Genomic DNA, 24,076 nt, shown 5'->3' on the forward strand with positions numbered 1-24,076 from the left:
CGAAGCGGTCGTTCAGTTGGTGCCAAACGGGTCTAGGGCAGATGCATTCCCACTCAAATTTAGGACATAATTGAGTCGGTCCGCATGTCCGATTGCGTTAAGGGGTTGTGCTGGGTTTTTGGTGTCAGCATATCGGCGCGGATCAAAACAGCCAGCCTCATTCCATTTAGGTTGAAGATGCCCTAAACACTTCCATACACGATTGTGATGTTTGCCTTCGGCTCGAGGCCATGGCGTGGCGATGCGTTGGCACATCTAGAAGGACCATTAGCTACTGACGGACGAGGGCATGCAGCTGATGCATTGAGAACTCGTCGATCTGAAATCGGAAACAGCTCATTAAAATGACGATTTCATGGGGGCATCGCAATGCATGTAACCGCCTAATTGGGCGAGTTTGGCCACCTGTTGTTACGACGCACGAAGAAGCTGCGGTCAGCATGCAATTATTCTCCTAACCAGACGGTACTAGGTGCAAGACACTTGGACAGAAAAGGCAAGGATAAAAAAATTCAGAAAGCAAGAAAAGCGATGTGAAGGATACTGGTTAATTATGCTTCATCATAGCCAATGTTGCAATCATGCTGACGCCCTGAGAACAACATGCACCTACTTTCGTAAAGGAAAAGTCAGATCAAAAACTGTTTTCGTCTGAAAAAGAACTCTTCCTGCGTTCTAAACAACTCGCTAAATTCATTGCATCGACTTCATGTTGATGAAGCAGCATGTTTGGATCACTTGGATACCTTCTGAAGGAATACTTGAGGATATCTGTCAGAATGAGAACTACTGTGGCCATATTGAAACCGGTCAAAAAAATAAGTGAAAGAGAGCTGAAAGTCTAGGAGCATACCGCACACGCACGCACGCACCTGTGTGATTGCCAATCAGCTAAAGCGACGGCTGCACGGACGGCAACGTTCCGGCATGGGCGCCACGACGCACCAACGAAATGGGCTAGGAGTCCTAAATATCTTCCACTCACCTCTTAAACGTGTCACTGCCTGCAGAACAACTTTCCTCCTCAAGGACACGCATTAACCGAAGTTAAGTTGCTAATAGAACTTTCAATTGACACTTTGTCCCAATCTGCTGTGCTGCCATATTTTTGCTACTTACACAAATTTTGATTTTTTCCCTAGCGCTAAGTTGTCTAAACTTTTGTTTAGGTTATGTTGATTTCCGAATAATACAGCTTCAGGTTGGGCACCTAACTCTTATTGTCAAACTTCATTCCTCTAGGGTTAGAGCTGCACTAAACCCCCAACAACTAACAACCCCAAAGCCAGATGTCACACATCAAAATCTTTTGCCTCTGCTCAAAGTATTGCCCCAGTGTCCCAAAGTGACAATGCACAAATCGACACTACTAGTGAAAGAGTAACTATTCTGTACCTTTGTTACTAAGAGGTTTCAGCGTGTGGATTGCACTTCTTGAAGTCTTCCCCCTCCTCCCTAATTCGAGCTTGCTGACAAATACACAATCCACTGTAGAAAGAGCATGGCAGCAGTGAATCGTGAAACAAAGTAGAAGTACTCCTACCGATTAAACAAAGGGAGGTGGTTCCCGCAAGAGAGGCCTTTTCCGGAGCATAAAGTTTATTTATTAGACCTCTTCTTCCGAGCCCGCAGGCTGCAGACGAGACGAGTGCTGCAAGCAATGACCATCGCAGCCATGGAGAGGGGGAGGAGGAGCAGAGGAGCTGCGGCCATTGGAGCCGCCCTGCTGCTGTTCTTGGCCGCCGCCTCCTTGGGAGCTCATGCCAACACCGACTCGAATGACGGTAAGGAAGTGATATTTACTTCTTGGAATCATCCCTTGTTCTTTTGGTTTGTTTTTGCTTAGGAAAATCAATCAAGAAAGGATGTATTTCTGTTCATGGTTATACTTTGTCTGACTAACAATGGAAGGAAAAGTTGCGTTCTTGATTTATTCCCCCTGTTTTGGTCAGTTCACTTTAATTGTAGATAGGACCCTTTAGGCACCCATTGCTGGATTCCAGAAATTTTAGGTTTAGATTTTTTTTTAAATGAAACCGTCGTGCAGAGAAGTTCCGTTTCGGGTCATGTGGGAAGCTGGAACTAATGCTTTCTAAACATTTTTCTCGCTGTATCATTGACCAAACAAAGAAAAGATGTTTATTTAGCTCGGTGTTTCTTCCTTGCTGTTGCTCGTTGGTCCTTTCTGGGTGGAAATCTTAGGGTTCTTGAAGTTTGGGATGATCAAATGGCAGAGTTTTTACAAGTTCTAGTGGTATTAATATCATAATAGTTTCCCCGTAGCGGTGCTAATAAATTTGTGGTAAGTTTTGTTCTTCGTGTTCTGTTTTTTTGTCCTTTCTTTGCCGTTCTCATGTCCAGCCAAAATTATCAGTCAATAAGTGCTACTATGACGCATGTGATGGGAATTGTTTGGTTTTATGCACTCAGATGTCAGACTTTAGCAGAGAATTTCTGAAAAAAAGTAGTTCATTTGTTTCTTTATTCCTGGTTTTGTGTGAGGTTGTAGACACAGATTATTTTTTAGACATTCCAGACAGCTGATTATCCAAGGAGTCATCTTTGTGTTATTCCAAAAAAAACTCAGTTTTTGGTTCCACTAATATCTTCAGTTGATTCCATAATGAAACTACTTTTGATGGAAATTTGGTATAAGATGATGGGAATAACTTACTATAAATGACTAGTTCAGGTGGGGATTCTCTCCCCACGGTGAATTTTTTTAAAATAAATGACTAGTTCTTTCGAATGTCTACTCCAAAATGTGGATAGTACAGTCACAGGAGGCTAATTTAATCATTTCAATGTAAGACGGGCTACGTATTCCTATATAACTAGAAAACAAAAGAGTTCTCTGCACAGAAAGAAATGGAAGGAAATGTAGCTGCATATGAACCTCTTCTAAAAGCCAAATTCCTATAGGATTTTTTGTTGGAAAATACTCTGTGAAGACAAAAAGTAGGAAGAAAGCATCATCATTTACCTGATACTGATCATCAGCATTACTGATTGTCCCAGATTTTGCCTTTTGCCTATGCAGTGACAGCCCTCGGCGTCTTCTACACAACCATGAATTCGCCGCCCCAGCTGAAAAACTGGGTGTCACAAAATGGAGATCCCTGCGGACAGTCGTGGAATGGGATCACTTGCTCGGGTTCCAGAGTGACAGAAATGTGAGCTCAAGTTTTAGATATGGTATTTTTTTCTGAGTCCTACTTATCCTTCTTATCTGATGATATTATTTGTCCCAATACTTGACAGAAACTTATCGGGCATGAATCTTAACGGGACTCTGGGTTACAACATGAACCTACTGACTGCACTAGTTCAGCTGTTAGTGAGATCTCTCTCATCCCAAGCATCAATGCACTAATGGTTACACGATAAAGTTTAGTAGGGTTTTGATCTAGTTTAGTTCTGTGCAGCGATATGAGCAATAATAATCTTGGAGGCAGTGACATTCCCTATAATCTCCCTCCAAATCTTGAGAAATTGTAAGTAGTACTTCTGTGTGCAACACAAGCTGCTCTTACGTATATGCATAACAATCTTTTTGTTCTTACAAAGAATTTGATCTGCAGAAATCTTGCTGGAAACCACTTTACTGGAACCACACCATACTCTATTTCCCAAATGAGTTCACTTAAGGAATTGTAAGTTACTATCTCCTGTAAGTCAATGTATTGGCTGACCTTCTTTGTCATTATCTTTCTGGTAAGATCTGAACAAATTTGCTGACATCTTCGATGCAGAAATCTTGGTCATAATCAGATCTCAACCATCAGTGATATGTTCAACCAGATGACCAACCTAACAACAATGTGAGTGATCTTCTGTTTGCACAATAATCTGTCAAGCTAGTAGAAATCCTGAACCAATAATTCATTTCACCCAGGGACATCTCATTCAACACGTTTTCTGGTAATATTCCACAAAGTTTCAACTCTTTGACAAGCTTGAAAACACTGTGAGTACATGGTTTTCTATGTCTCTGCATCGCTTTGTTTCATCGACAAGAATAAAATCCATATGATTACAAATGTCTGCTCCTTTTGCCAGTTATATGCAGAACAACCAATTCAGTGGCACGATAGATGTCCTTTCCAATCTTCCTCTTACTGACTTGTGAGTTCGATATACCCACCACCTATTCTAATTCACAGTTGAATTTTCATATAAATGCAGCATTTGTTCATCCTTGCAGAAATGTCGCAAACAATCAATTCACTGGCTGGGTCCCTGATAAGCTAAAGAAAATAAATAATCTCCAGTAAGTATTTTTAGTACATGACAGGGTTTGTCTGTTATAAGCATGTAGTATGGAATCACAATTAGCCCTCCACTCCTTTTGTAGGACAACTGGAAACTCGTTTAGCAATGGTCCCGCACCACCACCTCCACCAGGTACAACTCCAACTCCAACGCCTCAACGCACTGCTCCTCCAAGTAGGAATGCAAGCAATGGTTCATCCGACAGTGGCAGCCAACACTCCAAACTACAAGGTGGTGCAATAGCAGGAATTGTAATATGTTTACTGGTTGTTGGTGCAATGGTTACATTCTTTGTGATCAAGAGGAAATCTTGGAAGTTCTCAGTGAGACGAGACCCAGAACAGAATGAACCTCTCAGTCCTCTTGCTTCAGGATTTAAACGTAAGCCACATTGCCTCTGAGAGTTCTACATGTTCATCTTAAAATCATTCTTCTGCCCAAGAATAAATTGTTCAATCTTCACTTTCCAACGCATTATGCATTTCCTTATTTCTTTACATATTGTTTCCAATTTGTAAAAATGGGTAAATTGTGCATGCTTCTCTTCTGTCTTAAAATCCAAATCTATAATTTTCAGAGATCAAGTCCATTAAGATCATCTCAACAACTGGCAAGGATCAATTTCAGAAGACTGTTTCAATGAGCTTAAAACCTCCAACAAAAATTGACTTGCACAAGTCCTTCGATGATAACGATCTCACAAGCAAGTCTATCACAAGGAAAATAAGTTTGTCTTCCATCAGAATACCTGCATACACAGTTGCAGACTTGCAGATAGCAACAGGAAGCTTTAGCCCTGACAATTTTATAAGTGAGGGGTCATTTGGACGAGTTTTCAAAGCACAATTCGATGATAAGAAGGTGCTTCCTCAATTACTTGATATCAATTATTTCTTGCATTCAATTATCATATATGGCACCAGCATCATTCTTATTCATACTTGAAATTATTTCCTTGTAAAAGATCTAAGGGTCTAGGGATTTCGAACTGTTACAAAATCTGAAGTTAAGTGGATATATCAACATGACCCATGTACTATAGTACAATCACCTGAGATGATATTCTCTACTTGAACTTTATTTTAATATAATTATATCTGCTTGAAATTTGTAAATTCCATAACATGAAAATTTGTTATGAATGCACAGGCGTACACAATCTACACTTGTATCATGCAAAAATACTGTTGTATACATGATTTTAACAACAATCTCATTTTTGTTAACCATGAATGGTTTTGTAAAGGTAGTACAAGACTCAATGAAGTAAATTACCCCTTGATATTTGTAAATCATGATCCGAGTTGGAACTGCGGCATTATCATCATTTGCTGGTAATTTCAGGTCCTGGCTGTAAAGAAAATCAATTTTTCTGCATTCCCAAGCTACCCGTCAGATTTGTTCATTGAGTTGGTTGCAAATATTTCAAGGTTAAATCATCCAAACCTTGCCGAGCTAGTTGGTTACTGTTCAGAGCATGGGCAGTGCTTGTTGGCATACGAATTCTACCGAAATGGTTCTCTGTATGACTTACTTAATCTGGTGGGTGATCAAAGCAAACCGTTGTCCTGGAACAGCCGTGTGAAGATTGCCCTTGGATCTGCAAGGGCGTTAGAGTAAGTGTAACAGGCCTGTCAAACTTTCATTTGATCTAGACATTAAAATTCTTGCCAATAATGCAAATTTTGCAGGTACCTACATGAAACATGTTCGCCATCTGTGATTCACAAAAACTTCAAGTCATCAAACATTTTACTCGATATTGAGCTGAACCCCCACCTTTCGGATTCTGGATACGCCGACCTTATTCCTAACCAAGAATTCCAGGTAAATGCAGTGCACTATTATCCTCCGACTATCTGATAGCCTATAAGGAAACTATCATACAATTTATGATTAATCATCAATAGAAAATAGTAGAACTTTCTACCTGTTTTGCAGCCAAAATGCTGCATATCATTATTTTTATGTAATTGTCTTGCTGTTACAGTAACAGAATAAAGGTAGTCAGGATATTAGAACTAGTACTCCGTAGTATTTAGATACCAGGCCAGTTAGTATCCAGTTAACCAAGTGAGATGATACAAAGTCTGGTTTTCTGCATATTTTGACAGTGCTATTGCTAATAAACAAAATTGAGGGAGCAAAAATTTCTGTCCAGAATTACTTATACAGCGTCTATTGCAGGAATCAGAAGAGAACTTAGGATATAGGGCACCTGAGGTAACCATGTGTGGGCAATACTCACTGAAGAGTGATGTGTATAGCTTTGGTGTCGTGATGTTAGAGCTCCTGACTGGCCGCAAACCATTTGACAGGTACACACTACAGTCAAATATTACACACAGCAAACCATTCAGGTTGTAAACTGTAATAACAATCACAGTCCCCTGAGAGTCTGAACTGCCACTTCTTGCCTGAATTGTTGCAGGACCCGATCACGATCTGAGCAGTCACTAGTCCGATGGGCTGCCCCGCAGCTGCATGACATTGATGCGCTAGACCAGATGGTCGATCCAGCGCTCCAGGGTCTGTACCCCTCGAAATCCCTGTCCCGATTCGCCGACGCTATCGCCCTTTGCGTGCAGGTACATTCCATAGCTTATCCTTGCATTTCTCCTGTGCTTCCAAATGTTTTCCACACTCCCTATGCTTATCCCTGAAACCTGAACAGGCCGAGCCAGAGTTCCGGCCACCGATGTCTGAGGTGGTACAATCGTTAGTCCGCCTCGTGCAGCGGGCAAACATGACGAGAATGTCGTCCAGCTGCGAGAGCTACACAGGGCGCCACGGCGAATCCGGCGACTATGCAGTATGAGCGACACGCCACTGTACATACGCCTGAAAGTAATCAGAGAACTTTTGCCAGTTCCTAGATACAGTTTGATCATTGGCTTATTGTCGAGGTCTTAGGGTTTTTTTCCCCCGTTTCATCACCATCCGGGCCTGTAGATGCTGTTCGTTGTTGTTGTGTAGTATCGCAGTGGCAATTTTCTGGTGCTTTAAGATTCCTCTTTCAAAGAAAATTCCATGTTCGACTGAGAGCTTGGGACGGTGACTATCCGCTGGGTGCTGTGTCTTGTGTCGTTTCGTTTCTGACGGAAAAGGAGATTAACCAACATCAGGTGTCCGATACAATATCGGAAATCGGAAAGAATTACATATACGTGCCATCCGTTAATGGAGTAATGATGACTCACTATGACTATGGCTATGCATAGCCACCCCGCACGGTACCTACCGGGAGCGCCTATCGAACGCTTTAAGCGGAGCGTTAGGGGAGTGCTGTACACCGACCTGTTCGGTGTGTATGGGCCACCGCACACCCCACCGACCAGACCAGTTGGTTGGGCCGCGGTTCATTAGTAGTTGGTACGTTTTTTTTTCTTTTTTTTGCTGTTTTTTTTGTTAATAATTTTCTTTTTTAATATCTAACTTTTAAAAAATATATTTCGGAGAACAAATTTTCAAAATCTGTTCAGATTCGAAATTTTGGAAATTTTAAAAATGTTCAGATTTTGATTTAAATTTTTTTTTCGAATTTGAACATTTTTCCAAATTTGAACGCTTTATATATTTGAACGGATTTCAAATTTGAACGCTTTTATAATTTAAACATTTTTTGTATTTGAACATTTTTAAAATTTGAACGGATTTCAAAATTGAACAACTTTTTGTATTTGAACATTTTTTAAATTTGAACGGATTTCAGATTTGAACATTTTTTGTATTTAAACGGTTTTAAAATTTGAACGTTTTTAAAATTTGAACAGTTTTCAATTTTGAAATTTTTCTGAATTTGAAATATTTTCAAATTTGAACAAAAATAAATATAAACAAAAAACAAAACAAAAAAAACAAAAAGGAACAGAAAATAAAAAAGGAAAAAGAAAAGAAAAGAAAAAAGAAAAGAAAAGACAGAAAAAGAAACAGAAAAAAGAAAAAAGAGGCGAACTGGGCCGACCAGGCCGGCCCATAGCGCGCGCGGGGGGTGTGCGGCGCGCGGTAGGGACCGACCTGGTGGGAACTGCTATATGTCGACCTGGTCGGCGCGTGCGGGGTGCCGCACACCCCCAGCGACCAGGTCGGGTAGTTTGGGCCGCGGCCCATTAGCTCAGGTACGTTTTTTTTTCTCTTTTTCTTCTTCTCTTTCTTCTATTTTTTTTCTGTTATTAATATTTTTCTTTTTCAAAATCTAACATTTTTTATGAAATTATTTTTCAAGATTTTTTTTCAAAATATGAACATTTTTAAATTCAACAGTTTTAAAATTTGAACGATATTATATTTTGAATATTTTTCAAAAAAATATATTTTTCAAAATTTGAATATTTTTCACGTTTGAACGGTTTTTTAATTTGAACAGTTTTTTAAATTTGAATATTTTTCATGTTTGAACAATTTTCAAGTTTGAACGTTTTTTAAATTTAAACAATTTTTTAATTTGAACATTTTTCATGTTTGAACAATTTTCAAGTTTGAGCGATTTTTAAATTTGAACGGTTTTCAGATTTTGAACAGTTTTTTATATCTGAAATTTTTTTCATTTAATTTTTTAAAATATTTCTATTTTTCGAATCTAAAAAATAAAAGTAAAAAAAGGAAACAGGAAAAACGAAAGAAAAACGAAAACATAAAACAGAAAAAAGAAAACAGAAAAAAGAAACAGAAAATAAGAAACAAAAAAAGAAAAGAAAAATCGAAAAAGGAGGTAGCCCGCACCTAACTGGGCCGGCTCGATACCACGCGCGGGTGTGCGGCGCGCGGTATGCGCCGACCTGGTCGGTGTATAGGGTTTGCGGACCTGGTCGGTGTATAGGATTTGTCTCCGCTCAGACTGGTTCGGGCAACATTCGTTAATGGGCTCGGCCCATTAAAGCTTTTTAATACGGTTTTCGGTTTTGTCGTATACGCGCGCGATCCTGCTTCCTTCTTCTTTTTCAGCCTGGTTTCTTCGAGTCAGTAGTAGCTTTCGGTTGTGCGCTCGTTTGAACATATTTAAACTATGTACGAGTATGCGTAGGGTGAAAATGTACTGTTAAGAATTTGAACTTTCATCATGTACATCGGTAGTAGACAAAAAATTTCAAAATTTTGGTATTTCGTCAGTTTTAGAATTAAATCTGAAGGAACTTTTATCATCTCGTAAACTAAGGCTGCAAGGTTCAACCTTTCAAATTGCAGTAACACTACATAATGATTTTTTTTTGCGAGGGATTTTTCACTACATAATGATTTGAAAAACTGCAAAAAGTGAAACTTCGCATGGAACACTGCTTTTTCTTTTGAATTACATCTCAGTTGGAAAAATTTGTATTGCAAAAACAAACAAGAACCATATTTGCCTCTCTTGAAGAAATTTCGCAGTCTTCTTCCTTTCTTGAACGCTCCATTTCCGATTTTTGTTCTGTGAATGAGAGAAGAATTCAAAGGAAAAATTAGAACACATGCTTGATTTTAAAAAGTATGGCTGACTAGTTGTAACTTACTTTTTCGAGATGGTCTTGATCTTTCTAGAATGAGTGCTATGGTTTTAATGATTCAAAAGATCAACGAACCAGGTGAGGGGGCCTGTTATTTTTTGCATTAGCTTAGTTACATGTATCATACAATTTTAGAAAAAAATTAAAAACATTCTAGTTAGTTTACATGAGCGAATTTCAACTATGAACTGTTTTCGTCTCAGAACAAATTTGAAAATGAACACATTCTCACTTTGAACATTTTGAAAAATGAACGGATTTCCACCTTGAACGATTTCTATCTTAAACAATTTCAAAAAATGAACGGTTTTCCCCAGGTTGGTTACATGAACGGGTTTCCATGATGAACAAATTGCAAGCATGCACGGTTTCCTTCTTTAAACATTTTTTTAAAGAACATATTTTCAACTATGAACGGATTTCCACCTTGAACATTTCTGTTACATGAACGAATTTCAACAATGAACGGTTTCCGCCTTGAACGGTTCCCGTCTACGAACAAATTTGAAAATGAACACATTCCCACCTTGAACATTTTGGAAAAATGAACGGATTTCCACCTTGAACGGTTTCTAACTTCAATTTTTTTAAAATGAACGGTTTTCCAAGGTTGGTTACATGAACGGATTTCCATGGTGAACAAATTGCAAGCATGAACGATAAAAAAATTTAAAGAACATAATTTCAACTATGAACGGATTTTCACCTTGAACATATCTATTACATGAAAAAAAAATCAACTATGAACAGTTTCCGCCTTGAACTGTTTTTGTCTTTGAACAAATTTGAAAATGAACGCATTCCCACCTTAAACATTTTTGAAAAATGAACGGATTTCCAACTTAAACAAATTAGAAAAATGAACTGATTTTCCCAGATTGGTCACATGAACGGATTTCCACGATGAACAAATTCCAAACATGAACGGCTTCCTTCTTTAAACATTTTTCAAAAAAGAATAGAACGGATTTCCACCTTGAACATTTCTATTACATGAACGCATTCCAACTCTGAATGGTTTCCGTCTTCTAACAAATTTGAAAATGAACGCATTCCCACCTTGAACATTTTTTAAAAATGAGCGAATTTCCACATTGAACGGTTTCCAACTTAAAAAAATTTCAATGATGAATGGATTTTCCAAGGTTGGTTACATGAACAGATTTTCATGATGAACGAAATTCCAAGTATGAACGGTTTCTTTCATTGAACATTTTTAAAGAATAGACGGATTTCCACCATGAACATATCTATTACATGAACGAATTTCAACTATGAATAGTTTCCTCCTTGAATGATTTCCGTCTCCGAACAAATTTGAAAATGAATGCATTCCCACTTTCAACATTTCGTCAAATGAACAGATTTCCACCTTGAACGGTTTCTACCTTAAACAATTTTAAAAAATGTACGGATTTTTCCAGGTTGGTTACATGAATGGATTTCCATGACGAAATTCCAAGGATGAACGGTTTCTTTCTTTAAACATTTTTTAAAGAACAGATTTTCAATTATGAATGGATTTCCAACTAGAACATTTCTGTTACATGAACGAATTTCAACTATGAACGGTTTCCATCTTCGAACAATTTTAAAATGAGCGCATTCCCACCTTGAACATTTTTGAAAAACTAACAGATTTCCACGTTGAACGGTTTTCAACTTAAACAATTTTCAAAAAATGAATGGATTTTCCTAGGTTGGACCTTTGTGTTACATTAATGGATTTACATGAAGAACAAAAAATTTCTACTTGAACGGTTTTTACGTTTATTATCTTTGAAAAAACATGAGCGGTTTCCATGTCGAAAAAAATTGTTACTTGAGCGGAAATTCCATTTTGAGCGAATTTCTACCTTGAACATATATAGGAGTTGAACAAATTAAGAAAATTCTAATATCACACCTTAAAAAATTATGAGTAACGAACGATTTCCCACCTTGAAACATTAATGAATTTCGAACGGTTCACCACGTGAACTGTTTTTCCATCTTGAACATTTGTCTTGTTTCAACGGATTTGCACGTAGAACTATTATGAAAAAAATTCTCCTTGAACGGTTTCCAGCTTGAACCGGTTTTCACCTCGAACAAATTTGTTACTTGAACGGAAATTTTGACCATTATTACTGACAATTCTCGGCCGTAATGAAAAAACGGTGACTAGGATCGGAGCCACGTCGAGGATGGCCATCCCAGAATAAGATGGGCCCGGCCCATTTAAATCACATATCCCTCTTAGGTCGACCACACATTGACTGTCCAACGTTTCTGGTTTTCAGCTGGTTTTTATTTTGATTTTTTTGTTTGTAAAATGTTCAAATTAAACTGTTTAAATTTCAAAATTATTCAAAAATAGAATTGTTCTCAGTTGAAAACTGTTCAAAATTTAAAATTGTACAAATCTGTATCAAAATTTATATTTTTTAAATTTCAAATTGTTCAAAATTTAAAAATGTTCTTATTAAATATTTAAATATTTTAAATTTGTACATTTTCGAAATAAAACATTTTTAAAAATTGAACATTTTTTAAAACCGAATAGAAAAGCAGAGATAACCGCAGAAACCAACTAGCAGAAACCGGACAAAACACCTGTAGAAACCAGAGGAAAAAATGAAGGCGAGAGAAACTAACGTCCAACTCGCTGATGGGCCGGCCTATCCATTCTCGCCCCTGTGCGGCGCCCCACATAGGGGCCGCATTAAGCGGTGAATAGGGTTCGCGGTACCTACGGGAGCCATCACCAGTGTACCGCGCACGGACGGGAACGAGAACACCATGCTCAGCCCAGCCCAAACCCCGCAGTTTGTGGGCTGCATAGATGCTGGGAGAATTGGCCCATAGAAAACCCATACAGCCCTTCCGTCGCGCTCCAAGTAGCCGACGATGCCCTTGGTGGAGGAGATGATGGATTAAACAAAACAAACCACCCACAAAGCCAAGCAGCAGCAGCCGCCGCCGAACCGCAGCATCACCATCCCCTTCCCTGCCCGTGCCGAGCGACCACCAACCACCCTTCCTCCGCCGCTCGCCTTCGCTGGGCAGACCAGCACGGCCTTGCGGCCCTCGCCGGCGTCACAGGTACGCATCTCACCCCCTTCTCCAACCTCCGCTACACGCCTACACCGCAGATTCAGTTTGGCCCGGATGTAGTAGCAGGTCGAGCTTTGCAGATTTAGCTGTAAATAAACCGTGGTAGCAGATTCACTCTGCAGGGTATCAACCACAGGGATCTCCCCGTACGACCGGGAGAACTAGATGTGGCCGAGGATTTAAGCAGCAGCAGAACTAGACCTGGCTCGAATGCTCTAAGATGCTCCGCGCCAAGGACACATTCAGGAAGATGTACTCCGCCGCCAAGGGCTACTACTGCACAGGGCTAGCACCGCCGAACGCCTTCTCAGGTAGTTTGCTCAAATTCCCCAAATACAAACTGACATCTGTTCTCCAGCTCTTTCACATTCCAACCAAAGACAGTTCTAACTCATTTCCCCCTCTGAATGTACCAGCGTTCGATCTTCGGCATCCTCTGAACTCCTCAAGCAAACCACCGGGCCACGCTAACCCGTTCCGTATCCGTTCATACACGCAAAGCGCGCTCACCAACGATTCCGCCGACCAGGAGATCGTGATTGCCCTGGGCAGCAACGTGGGAGACAGGGTCAGCACGTTCGACCGAGCGCTGCGGCTGATGAGGAGCTCGGGCATCAAGATCACCAGGCACGCCTGCCTGTACGAGACCGCCCCAGCCTACGTGACCGACCAGCCGCGGTTCCTCAACTCCGCCGTCAGGGGCACGACGAAGCTGGGGCCTCACGAGTTGCTCAGGAGGCTCAAGGAGATCGAGAAGGATATAGGGCGCACCGCCGGGATAAGGTACGGTCCGAGACCGATCGATCTGGACATTCTCCTGTATGGGGACTCCCGGATCAAGACCGAGTCTCTGATTGTGCCGCATGAACGCATCCATGAGAGACCGTTCGTCTTGGCGCCGCTTGTTGACCTGCTGGGTTCGTCGGCTGAGGACGGTATGGAGAAAAGATGGCACTCTCTCTCGAAGTGCAGTGGCGGGTTCTTTGATTTGTGGAACAAGCTTGGCGGTGAATCTATTGTTGGAACAGAGGGTATTAAAAGGGTCATGTCTGTTGGAAATACGCTGTTGGATTGGCGTGAGAGGACCTTGGTTATGGGGGTGCTTAACCTCACGCCAGATAGCTTCAGCGATGGGGGTAAGTTTCAGGAAGTGGAAGCTGCCATTTCTCAGGCCAGGTTGTTACTATCAGAAGGTGCTGACATAATTGATATTGGTGCTCAGTCCACCAGGCCCTTTGCAAGGAGGCTATCTGCGGAAGAAGAGCTTGAGAGGCTGGTCCCTGTTCTGGATGCTATCACGAAACTCCCTGAGATGGAAGGGAAGTTGCTTTCGGTTGACACGTTCTACGCGCAAGTCGCTGCTGAAGCTGTGAAAAGAGGGGCCACCATGATCAATGATGTATCTGGTGGGCAGCTTGACCCAGATATTCTTCAAGTTGTTGCTGAACTGGGAGTTCCGTATGTTACCATGCACATGAGAGGCGATCCATCAACTATGCAGAATGAACAGAATCTACAGTATGATGATGTCTGCAAAGAAGTTGCTTCTGAGTTATACGCCCGGTTGAGAGCAGCAGAGTTGTCTGGAATTCCTTTGTGGAGGATTGTTCTTGATCCTGGCATTGGGTTTTCCAAGAAATCAACGCAGAATATTGAAGTAATCACGGGCTTGGAATCCATTAGAGAAGAGATGGGTAAAATGAGTCTAGGTGCTTCACATGTGCCAATATTACTTGGACCCTCCAGGAAAAGTTTCTTAGGGCAAATATGCAATCGCGCTGATCCATCCGAGAGAGATGCCGCTACTGCTTCTGCTGTTACAGTTGCGATCTTGAATGGTGCTAATATAGTAAGGGTCCATAATGTTAGATACAGTGTGGATGCTGCAAAGGTCTCTGATGCATCACTCAAGTACAGAAGAAAATAATAGAAAGTATACAGCCAGGATAGAAGCCATACCAGTTGCCAGTTTTGTACAAGGGAATGCTGATGTGGAGCTCAAACCATACGGGGTGTATCATCACTTAAAGCAATCAAAGCAAGTGTGAATAACTATTACAGTGAACCAGAGATATACATTATTCTCGTTTGCCTCCTCCTCCGTAGAATCTTCAAAGAAGCAAAGTTAACACAAACCAAGGCCTCTAGGGTTGGTATATGATGTAACCAGTTTTGTGAGGGTTTAATAATTATCTAATAGCGATACCTAAGAGTAAGACCTTTATTATATACTTTGCTTTGAATTGCCTACCTGAGAGCATCATTTGGGGCTACAGAGTTGATTTTCATCTCACGCAGTTTTCTGAGGGTTATGAAATTTTGTCTAACTCCTTATGTGTGTTCTGAACTTATTGTACCCAATGAGGAAACTCATGCATTGCAAGTGCCGTATGACATTACTAGGCCTCAAGGCTTCGTCTATGATCTAACCAGTTTTCTGAGGGTTTTATTGTCTAATTGTGACCTTTGTAATGTACTTTTTGATGCATCCTTTGTTTTTGCAGAGTCAATGTACAGCTCTCATGCAGTTTTTTGAGATTTTTTCATTAAACTTCTTCTCGTGACTCCTTATTTGTGTTTTTTTTTTATCTTGCTGTACCCAATGAGGAAACTCACGCATTGCAAGTGCCGTATGACATTACTAGGCCTCAAGGCTTGGTCTATGATCTAACCAATTTTCTGAGGGTTTTATTATTATCCAATTGTGATATCTTTGTAATTCTTCGGATGTCTACTTGAGAGAATCTTTTGTTGCTGCAGAATTAATTTCCATCTCTTTATTTGGGTTTTAATTTTCAATAACTTCTAGCATGTTCTAAAAAGAATATAGCAAAGGCATCCAACAGAAGTTTTGATTGGTTTGTGACCCAATGAGGAAACTCATGCATTGCAAGTGCCGTATGACATTACTAGGCCTGAAGGCTTGGTCTATGATCTAACCAGTTTTCTGAGGGTTTTATTATTATCCTATTGTGATACCTTTTGTAATGATTGAATGTCTACTTGAGAGAATCTTTTGTTGCTGCAGAATTAATTTCCATCTCTTTATTCGGGTTTTAATTTTCAATAACTTCTAGCATGTTCTAAAAAGAATATAGCAAATGCATCCAACAGAAGTTCTGATTGGTTTGTGACCCAATGAGGAAACACATGCATTGCAAGTGCCGTATGACATTACTAGGCCCCAACGCTTGGTCTATGATCTAAACCAGTTTTCTGAGGGTTTTATTGTCTAATTGTGACCTTTGTAATGTACTTTTTGATGCATCATTTGTTTTTGCAGAGTTAATGTCCAGCTCTCATGCAGTTTTTTGAGATTTTTTAATGAAACTTCTTCTCGTGACTTCTTATTTGTCTTTTTTTTATCTTGCTGTACCCAATGAGGAAACTCATGCATTGCAAGTGCCGTATGACATTACTAGGCCCCAAGGCTTGGTCTATGATCTAACCAATTTTCTGAGGGTTTTATTATTATCCAATGGTGATACCTTTGTAATGCTTTGGATATCTACTTGAGAGAATCTTTTGTTGCTGCAGAATTAATTTCCATCTCTTTATTCGGGTTTTAATTTTCAATAACTTCTAGCATGTTCTAAAAGAATATAGCAAAGGCATCCAACAGAAGTTCTTATTGGTTTGTGACCCAATGAGGAAACTCATGCATTGCAAGTGCCGTATGACATTACTAGGCCTCAAGGCTCGGTCTATGATCTAACCAGTTTTCTGAGGGTTTTATATTATCCAGTTGTGATACCTTTGTAATGATTGAATGTCTACTTGAGAGAATCTTTTGTTGCTGCAGAATTAATTTCCATCTCTTTATTCAGGTTTTAATTTTCAATAACTTCTAGCATGTTCTAAAAAGAATATAGCAAAGGCATCCAACTGAAGTTCTGATTGGTTTGTGACCCAATGAGGAAACTCATGCATTGCAAGTGCCGGATGACATTACTAGGCCTCAAGGCTTGGTCTATGATCTAAACCAGTTTTCTGAGGGTTTTATTGTCCAACTGTGACCTTTGTAACATACTTTTTTGATGTTGTCTATGTGGGAGCATCATTTGTTCTTGCAGAGTCAATTTCCAGCTCTCATGCAATTTTTTGAGGTTTTTTCATAAAATTTCTCCTCGCGACTCCTTGGTTGTGTTTTGATCTTGATGTACCCAATGAGGAAACTCATGCATTGCAAGTGCCGTATGACATTACTAGGCCTCAAGGCTTGGTCTATGATCTAACCAGTTTTCTGAGGGTTTTATTATCAAATTGTGAGACCTTTGTAATGCACTTTGCTTTGATCATCTGCTTGAGAGAATCATTTGTTGCTGCAGAGTTAATTTCCATCTCTTGTGCATATTTAGATTTTAATTTTCAATAACTTCTAGCGTGTTTTAAAAAGAACATAGCAAAGGCATCCGACAGAAGTTTGAATTGGTTTGTGACCCAATGCGGAAACTCATGCATTGCAAGTGCCGCATGACATTACTAGGTCTCAAGGCTTGGTCTATGATCTAACCAGTTGTGTGAGGGTTTTATTTTCTAATTACGACCTTTGTAATGTACTTTTTTATGCTGTCTATGTGGGAGCATCATTTGTTCTTGTGGAGTAAATTTCCAGCTCTCATGCAGTTTTTTTGAGGTTTTTTCATGAAACTTCTCCTTGTGAGTCCTTATTTGTGTTTTGATCTTGCTGTACGCCTGTACCCAATGAAGAAACTCATGCATTGCAAGTGCCGTATGACATTACTAGGCCTCAAGGCTTGGTCTATGATCTAACCAGTTTTCTGAGGGTTTTATTGTCAAATTGTGAGACCTTTGTAATGTACTTTGCTTCGAATGTCTACTTGAGAGAATCATTTGTTGCTGCAGAGTTAATTTCCACCTCTTGTGCATATTTCGATTTTAATTTTCAGTTAACTTGTAGCGTGTTTTAAAAGGAATATAGCAAAGGCATCCAACAGAAGTTCGGATTGGTTTGTGACCCAATGAGGAAACTCATGCATTGCAAGTGCCGTATGACATTACTAGGCGTTAAGGCTTGGTTTATGATCTAAACAGAATTCTGAGGGTTTGTATTGTCTAGATGCAAGACCTTTTTACTGCACGCTGCATGTAATTTTCTACTTGTGAGCTTAATTTATTCTTACACAAAATTTGAGTTTTAAATCTGAACTGTTTTTTGGTTCATTTTAAACTTGAACTTTGGTTTATTTTTCCGCATGCATGTGCTCTTTGGAGCCAAATTGCATCCCCGTGGCTTCTTGTGCATTTATATCCCTCCTTTGTTCACTGATGAGACCTTAAGAACTGCAGGTGCTGGATGATTATGCTTTCATCAAGAATGGCCATGTCAATGATATCACCACAGGTTTGTTGTGGTGTTATCTGTTTTTTATACTATTGAACATTTGTTTGCATTTTTACAAGTTTTTTTTCTATAATTTGAAGCTATTTTAGCTTGCTTTTGACCTTGTTCTACCCAATGATGAAATTCATGCATTGCAAGTGCCGTATGACATGCTTGGCCTCAAGGCTTAGTCTTTGATTCTACCAGATTTGTGAGGGTTTTATATTGTCTAAATGCATGACCTTTTTAATTTGCTCTTATTTGAATTGTCTACTTAAGATCATCATTTGTTCCTACATTATTTGTTTCTGCATTTCATACAGATTTGGATTTTAAATCTGAGCTGCTTTGGCCATTTTAACAAATATCCATAGGTCGCTTTTGCATTTTTCCTGCTATGTTGACTGATGAAATCTTAAGAATTGCAAGTGCCCGGTGATTACAGTGTTCATGGCAATGATGTTAACGCAGGATTCTGTGGTCTTGTCTTGTTTATACTATTCAAAATTTATGTTGTATGAAGTGAAGCTATTCTGGCTCGCCTTTGATCAGTCTTCTCCTTGTAACTCCTTAATTTTCTTGATGATGTTCTACCCAATGAGGGTCTTCTCCTTGTAACTAACTCCTTAATTTTCTTGATGATGTTGTACCCAATGAGGAAACCCATATGAGCGAGGCCTCAACTCCTCAACCCTCAGTTTTTGATTTAACCAGGTTTCCTACTATTTATATTGTCTAAACAATGAACATTTTTAATGTGCCCTCATCCGGATACTCTATAGATTGCCATTTGTTCCTGCAAATTTGCTGTCTACATCATACAGATTTGGATTTCAAATCTGACCCGTTTTGTACTGTCTTCACTCCTGAAACCTTATAATAACTGCAAGTGTGAGATGACTACGCATTGGCTCACTTGTTGTTGCCACCCTGTTCTTGTCACTCGCCTGGAAACCAGAAGGTTTTGTTTTCCTTCAACTCTTAAATCATTCAAAACATGAAAGTGGTATTTAACATCTGACAGCATAACAGTCCCGCCGGAGGAGGCCATGGAGACGCCGCCGCTGTTCCAGGAGTCCGCAAACTGCGACGTCTGCGGCTGCACCTTCTCCACCTTCCGCCGCCGCGTACGCATCCGCTCCCCTCTCACATCCGCCGCGTTGATACTTCTCGGTTTGGCTGCTGCGAATCGCACCGTAGATCGGCTGGCAACACCGTGCCTCTGATTTTCTGACGAATTTTGCGCTGTTGCAGCATCACTGCCGCTGCTGCGGGAGGACGCTCTGCCACGAGCACTCTTCGTACCACATGGTAGGAAACCCAGAGCTGATGAAGCTTCTGTGTAGGAATCATGTTTTGCTCTACCTACGGGAGCTCCTGGGGCTGGGGAGTTGGGGTTGTGAAGCTTAATTGATTCTTTTTAGAGCATCTCCAACAGGCGCTGCAAATTCTCGCGCGCTATACCGGCGATTGGGCGCGCTGTATACCGTTCGCGCGCGGTATAGCGAATTTGCCCCCGGCAGAGGCTGCATTTTGCAGCGCGCGTTGGTGTGCGGAAAACGCACCTCCGCCGCAGGCGCTATTTTGCAGCGCGCGCGACCGTTTTTTTTTAAAATTCATCAAACAAACTATGAAATTTGAACGAAATACGAATATATTAAAGTGCGACGATACAAATGCGACATAGAAAATACTAGTACTACTCGTCCGACTACTCGTCGGACTCCCAGTCGTAGTCGGAGCTGCTCGCGGTCGTCTCCGACACCGGCGTGGACGTCGACGTCCGGTGGAAGTCGGAGGAGGAGGACGAGAGGACGACGGTCGACGGCCTGCGCCTTTCTTCTTTTCCTCCTTCCTCTTCGCCGCCGCCTCGGCCCTCGCCTTCTTCCTCGCCGCGGACTCGGCGCGGCGCGTCTCGCGGCTCGCCTTCTTCGCCGCTTTCATCGCCGCCTTCTCCTCCTCCTTACGCGCGTAGAAGGCCTCCGTGGCGGCGACGTCCTCCGGGAAGCGCCGCGCCCCACTCGACGCGCATCGCCTCGTCGCGCTCGGCGATGAGGAGGCGCCGCTCCGGCTCCCGATGGCGCGCGCTGCTCTTCGCGCGTGACTATCGGCGACGGCGGCGCCGGCATCTCCGCCTGCTCGCGCGTCCGGACGTCGTCGAAGTTCATCGCGGCGGCGGGCGGCCGAGGCGCCACGCGGCGGCGTCGTAGGCTCGCGCCGCCCTCGTGCGCGGTGTCGAAGGTGCCGAGCCGGATCCGGCTCCTCGCCGGAGCGAATCTCGGCGTCGAAGCGGCCGCTCGGCCGCGCGCGGACGCCGCGCGGTAGCCGGAGGCGGAGCGCGCGCCGCGGAGGCATGTCGCCGGAGCGGAGGCGGAGGCGGACGGGCGGCGGAGGTAGAGCGGTGGCGCGTGGCGCGGAGACGAGAGAGCGGTGGGGAAGAGAGGCGGAGAGACACGCGGAAGGCAGTTGGCGCGTGTCGTCTATATAGCGCGCGCGGCGGCGCACGCGGCAAATTTCCCGCGTGGGATGGCGCAAACGCGCGGGCGCGGCAAAAGTTTACCGCGCGCGCCTTTTCCCGCGTCTGCTGGAGCTCCGCGCGGCGCTCGCGCGCGCCAAACTGGCAGAGTATTTTGCCGCGCGCGCGTTTTACGAGCGCTCTGTTGGAGATGCTCTTAGACGGAAGGCTCGAGCAAAGCTTAATTGATTCAACTCTGTTGCTTCCACTGGTTGCAGGCCCTGCCTCAGACGGGATATACACGGACGCCAGGGTCTGCTATGAGTGCTTCAACAAATCCTCCTCCAGGTAATCATCCCGTTGCTGGAATCTGATAGTGTGTGGTCCCTTACGAGTTTGGTTTGGATATAAGCAGATCTTTTTTTGTTAATTAATACATTCCTGCGTAATGTTGCAGACGTGGTGGCATTGATAAAGTGAGTTCTCCCGAGAGCGTTTCGAGTGCTGCAGACTCCTTTTCAGGGATGAATTTGGATAAAGATGATGCTTCGCCCGGAAAAAAATTCTGCAGTTCAGGGTGCAGCTGCCGTTATTGAGTGCAAATGTGGGATGCCTTTGTGCATATGCGAGGCACCTAGACGACAATCCGATCCATATACAACATGATTACTCATCCTCATCATTTATAAATAGCTTATTGGTTCTTATCCTTTATTGTACTACAGAAGATTGTTTTGTTTGGCAGTTAGATATAAAATTAGCAAATCTCTGTCTAATAAATATCTGCCTATGGACAATTGCAGGCTACTCTGTTTAACCAGACTGAGATTGCTCTTATTCTTAGGGATAGTGGAGCAAATATTCAACGCAAAAATGGTCAAAGTTGGTTTTTGTTACAATCTGAAGGTGTTTTGCCATGGAATGAATGGCATACATTCTCAAATACTGTATATCGATGTGTTGCTGAAGTTGATTAACCTGCATTAAGCACAAAAATTCCTTTTATTTGTTCATCATATTTCCATCCGGACTACCATTTCCACTCAGTTTATGTTGATACTGTCAAATTTCTCTTTATGCTCATATATCCGTTCAGTTTAAAGCAAAATAGCAGTTAGCATGAAGAAAAGGGGGACAGTTATTTGAATTGCAACTGCTCCTTGGTGGTCTAGATGTTTTTATTGCTTTTGTAGTCACTTAACTTATGTACAAGTTGTGGTAGAAGAAAAGTCTATATTTATGGGCTTTTCCAATCAGCCTTGTAAAGTTAGAACTTGGTTAGTAGCATATCCAGTGTTTTAGCCTCTAGAAGCAGATAAACTTGGTTAGCAGCATATCCAAACATCAGCACTTGAAAATGATACTTTAATCATCAATGCTGCTTTGCTTAAATGACAATGATATAGTTGATGACGATCATGAACTTTTTTTATCAGGGGAAACTGCTTTGGACTGCGCTCTACCCATGCTGCAATACAAAATGCGGCAGAGGATGGAAGAGCTTGCTGTGTCACAAAGGGAGTGAGGGAGACAGCATTTGGGCCTTTTCTGCTAGCTGCTCTAATCTCCATATTTCAAAAGATGGTTTTCTGCTTCTGATTGGTTACGTACAAATAAAACCATTTGACAGACTGAAAGCTCATTGCAAAGCTCATTGCTGGGGTATGCTGTTTCATTTCGGGATGGCACGATCATCATGTATTAATGTCGCAATGTTAGAGGTGGTTGTTCTTTGTACCCCTGAATAATAAGTTATTTCTGGCCAATCTCACATTTTATTCGCGTGTTCATGTTTGGATATAGTGATTTCTCCCTATGTTCAAAAGTGAAATTATGTTCCTGACAAAAATTTTTTTTCGTTCCACAAGTCTTGTCTTAGTTTGAGTTCAAAAACCACGACAAGAGTCATGGCACGGAGGGAGTACTTGAATACGAGCACGCATATACCGTTTGTGTTTAAAGCTTTGGTATAGATTCGCTGGCCATTCGCTGGCCACGTGAAGACGCACATCTCTACCAAAAATTGGATGGTAGATCCAAACGGGATCCCGTGAAGTGTCCTACTCTAACATTGAGTCTCCGACAAGTGGGACCCATCCTATATGTGACCCACATGCTAGTCAGCTAAAGTCAGGGAATTGCAGGCATTCCAACTTCAAAGGATGAGGAGTGGAGCTCAACCAGGTATTTAATTACAAATCGACAACCCTCTCTACCAGAGTCTCATATCAGATGCTCTAATCCCAGATTCCCTTTCTAAGCATACATAAGTGAGTGGCCAGTGGAAGAAGAAGTCACAATTGAGATGTGCATTCAAGTTTATCACAAAAGAGCCTTAATCAGAAAAATCTTCAGTTGTAGGGTGTGCTCTAAACTCTTACAACAACCTATATACGAGGTTACAAATTTTTTCAGTATTTTTTTTATCAGTGTCACACAATGTGCATGCAAACCATATTATTTTCCCGACACCTCTAAGCTGCAAATCAACGGCTTCAATTAATTCGAAGGTGCATTGACGGGAAGAGCTTGTAGAGCCGAGTGAAAAAATTCGAATTCAAAAACTCATGTATTATATAAAAAAATATATAAAGAACATGTATATACATAGATAGATAGAGGTATAAATATAGATATAGATTTGTTATATGTGCTAGATCGACTAGTGTAGATCAGTGTCGGGTAGGAGATGGGTACTGTGAGGTTTACCTTCTTCTCGGAGGACGATGAACCGTCGACGTTGGCATGGTGAGTGGTGACGGTGGCGGTGGCGTGGGTGAGGCGGTGGTGGCGGAGAGCTTCCCGTCGGCCTTGTGCTAACCCTAATCGGTGGATGTGTCGGTGGGGCGAGTGGCACTCCGGTCAACCTCGTGATGTGTGCCACCGCCCCACCACTCTCTATATATAGCACGAGCGACGAGGGCCCACCAACCGGTGATGCGGTTGGGCGCCCCCGATCGGGGCGCGGATGAGGTCAAAGGTCGTGCTCGATCCGTTGGGTTCGACCACGTCTGGAGATCATCCTAACATTCTCCCCCTTGATCTCAACTTTTCTTTTAACTTTATACTTTCACTTTATTCGTTTCATTTTAGATCGGTCCATAGGGCAATGTTTCATCGTCACGGCTCTATTACCAGATAGAATCAGACAGCCACAATACACTTCTCTGTTTTGAAACAAATTCTTTTACTTTTGGGCCTCTTATGATCCAGGATAGGTAAGACTTTCCCTTAAACCCATGCCGGCTACGTGCTCCTTGAGCACGTTGGGTGGTAAGCCTTTCGTTAGCGGATCCGTAAGCATATCTTTTGTCCTTATATGCTCGAGACTTATTATTTGATCCTGGACCTTGTGTTTCACAACATAATACTTAACCTCAATCGGTTTCGTAGCTCGTACTCGACTTGTTGTTGTGAGCATAAAAT

The 24,076-nt window shown here is 41.7% G+C and overlaps 1 protein-coding gene and 1 long non-coding RNA gene across 3 annotated transcripts; both read left to right on the plus strand.

Moving 5' to 3' along the window:
• The first annotated feature begins 1,121 nt into the window (after positions 1-1,121).
• On the plus strand, positions 1,122-15,067 carry LOC124670658 (folate synthesis bifunctional protein, mitochondrial-like). 2 transcript variants are annotated; one of them, XM_047207130.1, is made up of 17 exons: positions 1,122-1,784; positions 3,041-3,173; positions 3,262-3,333; positions 3,426-3,494; positions 3,582-3,653; positions 3,753-3,821; positions 3,896-3,967; positions 4,060-4,125; positions 4,205-4,270; positions 4,355-4,653; positions 4,850-5,133; positions 5,617-5,888; positions 5,964-6,099; positions 6,460-6,590; positions 6,704-6,860; positions 6,947-7,073; positions 13,265-15,067. In XM_047207130.1, the coding sequence occupies exons 1-17, from the start codon at positions 1,661-1,663 to the stop codon at positions 14,776-14,778; spliced, it is 3,663 nt and encodes a 1,220-aa protein (XP_047063086.1). In that variant the 5' UTR covers positions 1,122-1,660; the 3' UTR covers positions 14,779-15,067. The 2 variants fall into 2 exon arrangements, with proteins under 2 accessions (XP_047063086.1, XP_047063085.1); XM_047207129.1 differs by lacking the exons at positions 1,122-1,784; positions 3,041-3,173; positions 3,262-3,333; ... (11 more) ...; positions 6,704-6,860; positions 6,947-7,073 and adding exons at positions 12,754-12,839; positions 12,961-13,162 and having other exon boundaries at positions 13,268-15,067.
• Positions 15,068-19,252: 4,185 nt separating this feature from the next.
• Positions 19,253-21,206, plus strand: LOC124678159. The gene is made up of 4 exons (XR_006994359.1): positions 19,253-19,322; positions 19,450-19,506; positions 20,929-20,998; positions 21,108-21,206. It is a non-coding gene; the product is annotated as an uncharacterized LOC124678159 (long non-coding RNA).
• The last annotated feature ends 2,870 nt before the right edge of the window (positions 21,207-24,076 follow it).

This window comes from Lolium rigidum, chromosome 7, assembly GCF_022539505.1.
Source record: "Lolium rigidum isolate FL_2022 chromosome 7, APGP_CSIRO_Lrig_0.1, whole genome shotgun sequence".
NCBI lineage: Eukaryota > Viridiplantae > Streptophyta > Magnoliopsida > Poales > Poaceae > Lolium > Lolium rigidum.

What these genes read in the sequence shown, in the direction of transcription:
- LOC124670658 (XM_047207130.1), top strand. Translation starts at nt 1,661, where the DNA reads ATGACCATCGCAGCCATGGAGAGGGGGAGGAGGAGCAGAGGAGCTGCG. An exon ending in ATGAGTTCACTTAAGGAATT is followed by an intron (nt 3,654 to 3,752) that starts GTAAGTTACTAT and finishes TCTTCGATGCAG; the next exon opens with AAATCTTGGTCATAATCAGA. An exon ending in GGATCTGCAAGGGCGTTAGA is followed by an intron (nt 5,889 to 5,963) that starts GTAAGTGTAACA and finishes CAAATTTTGCAG; the next exon opens with GTACCTACATGAAACATGTT.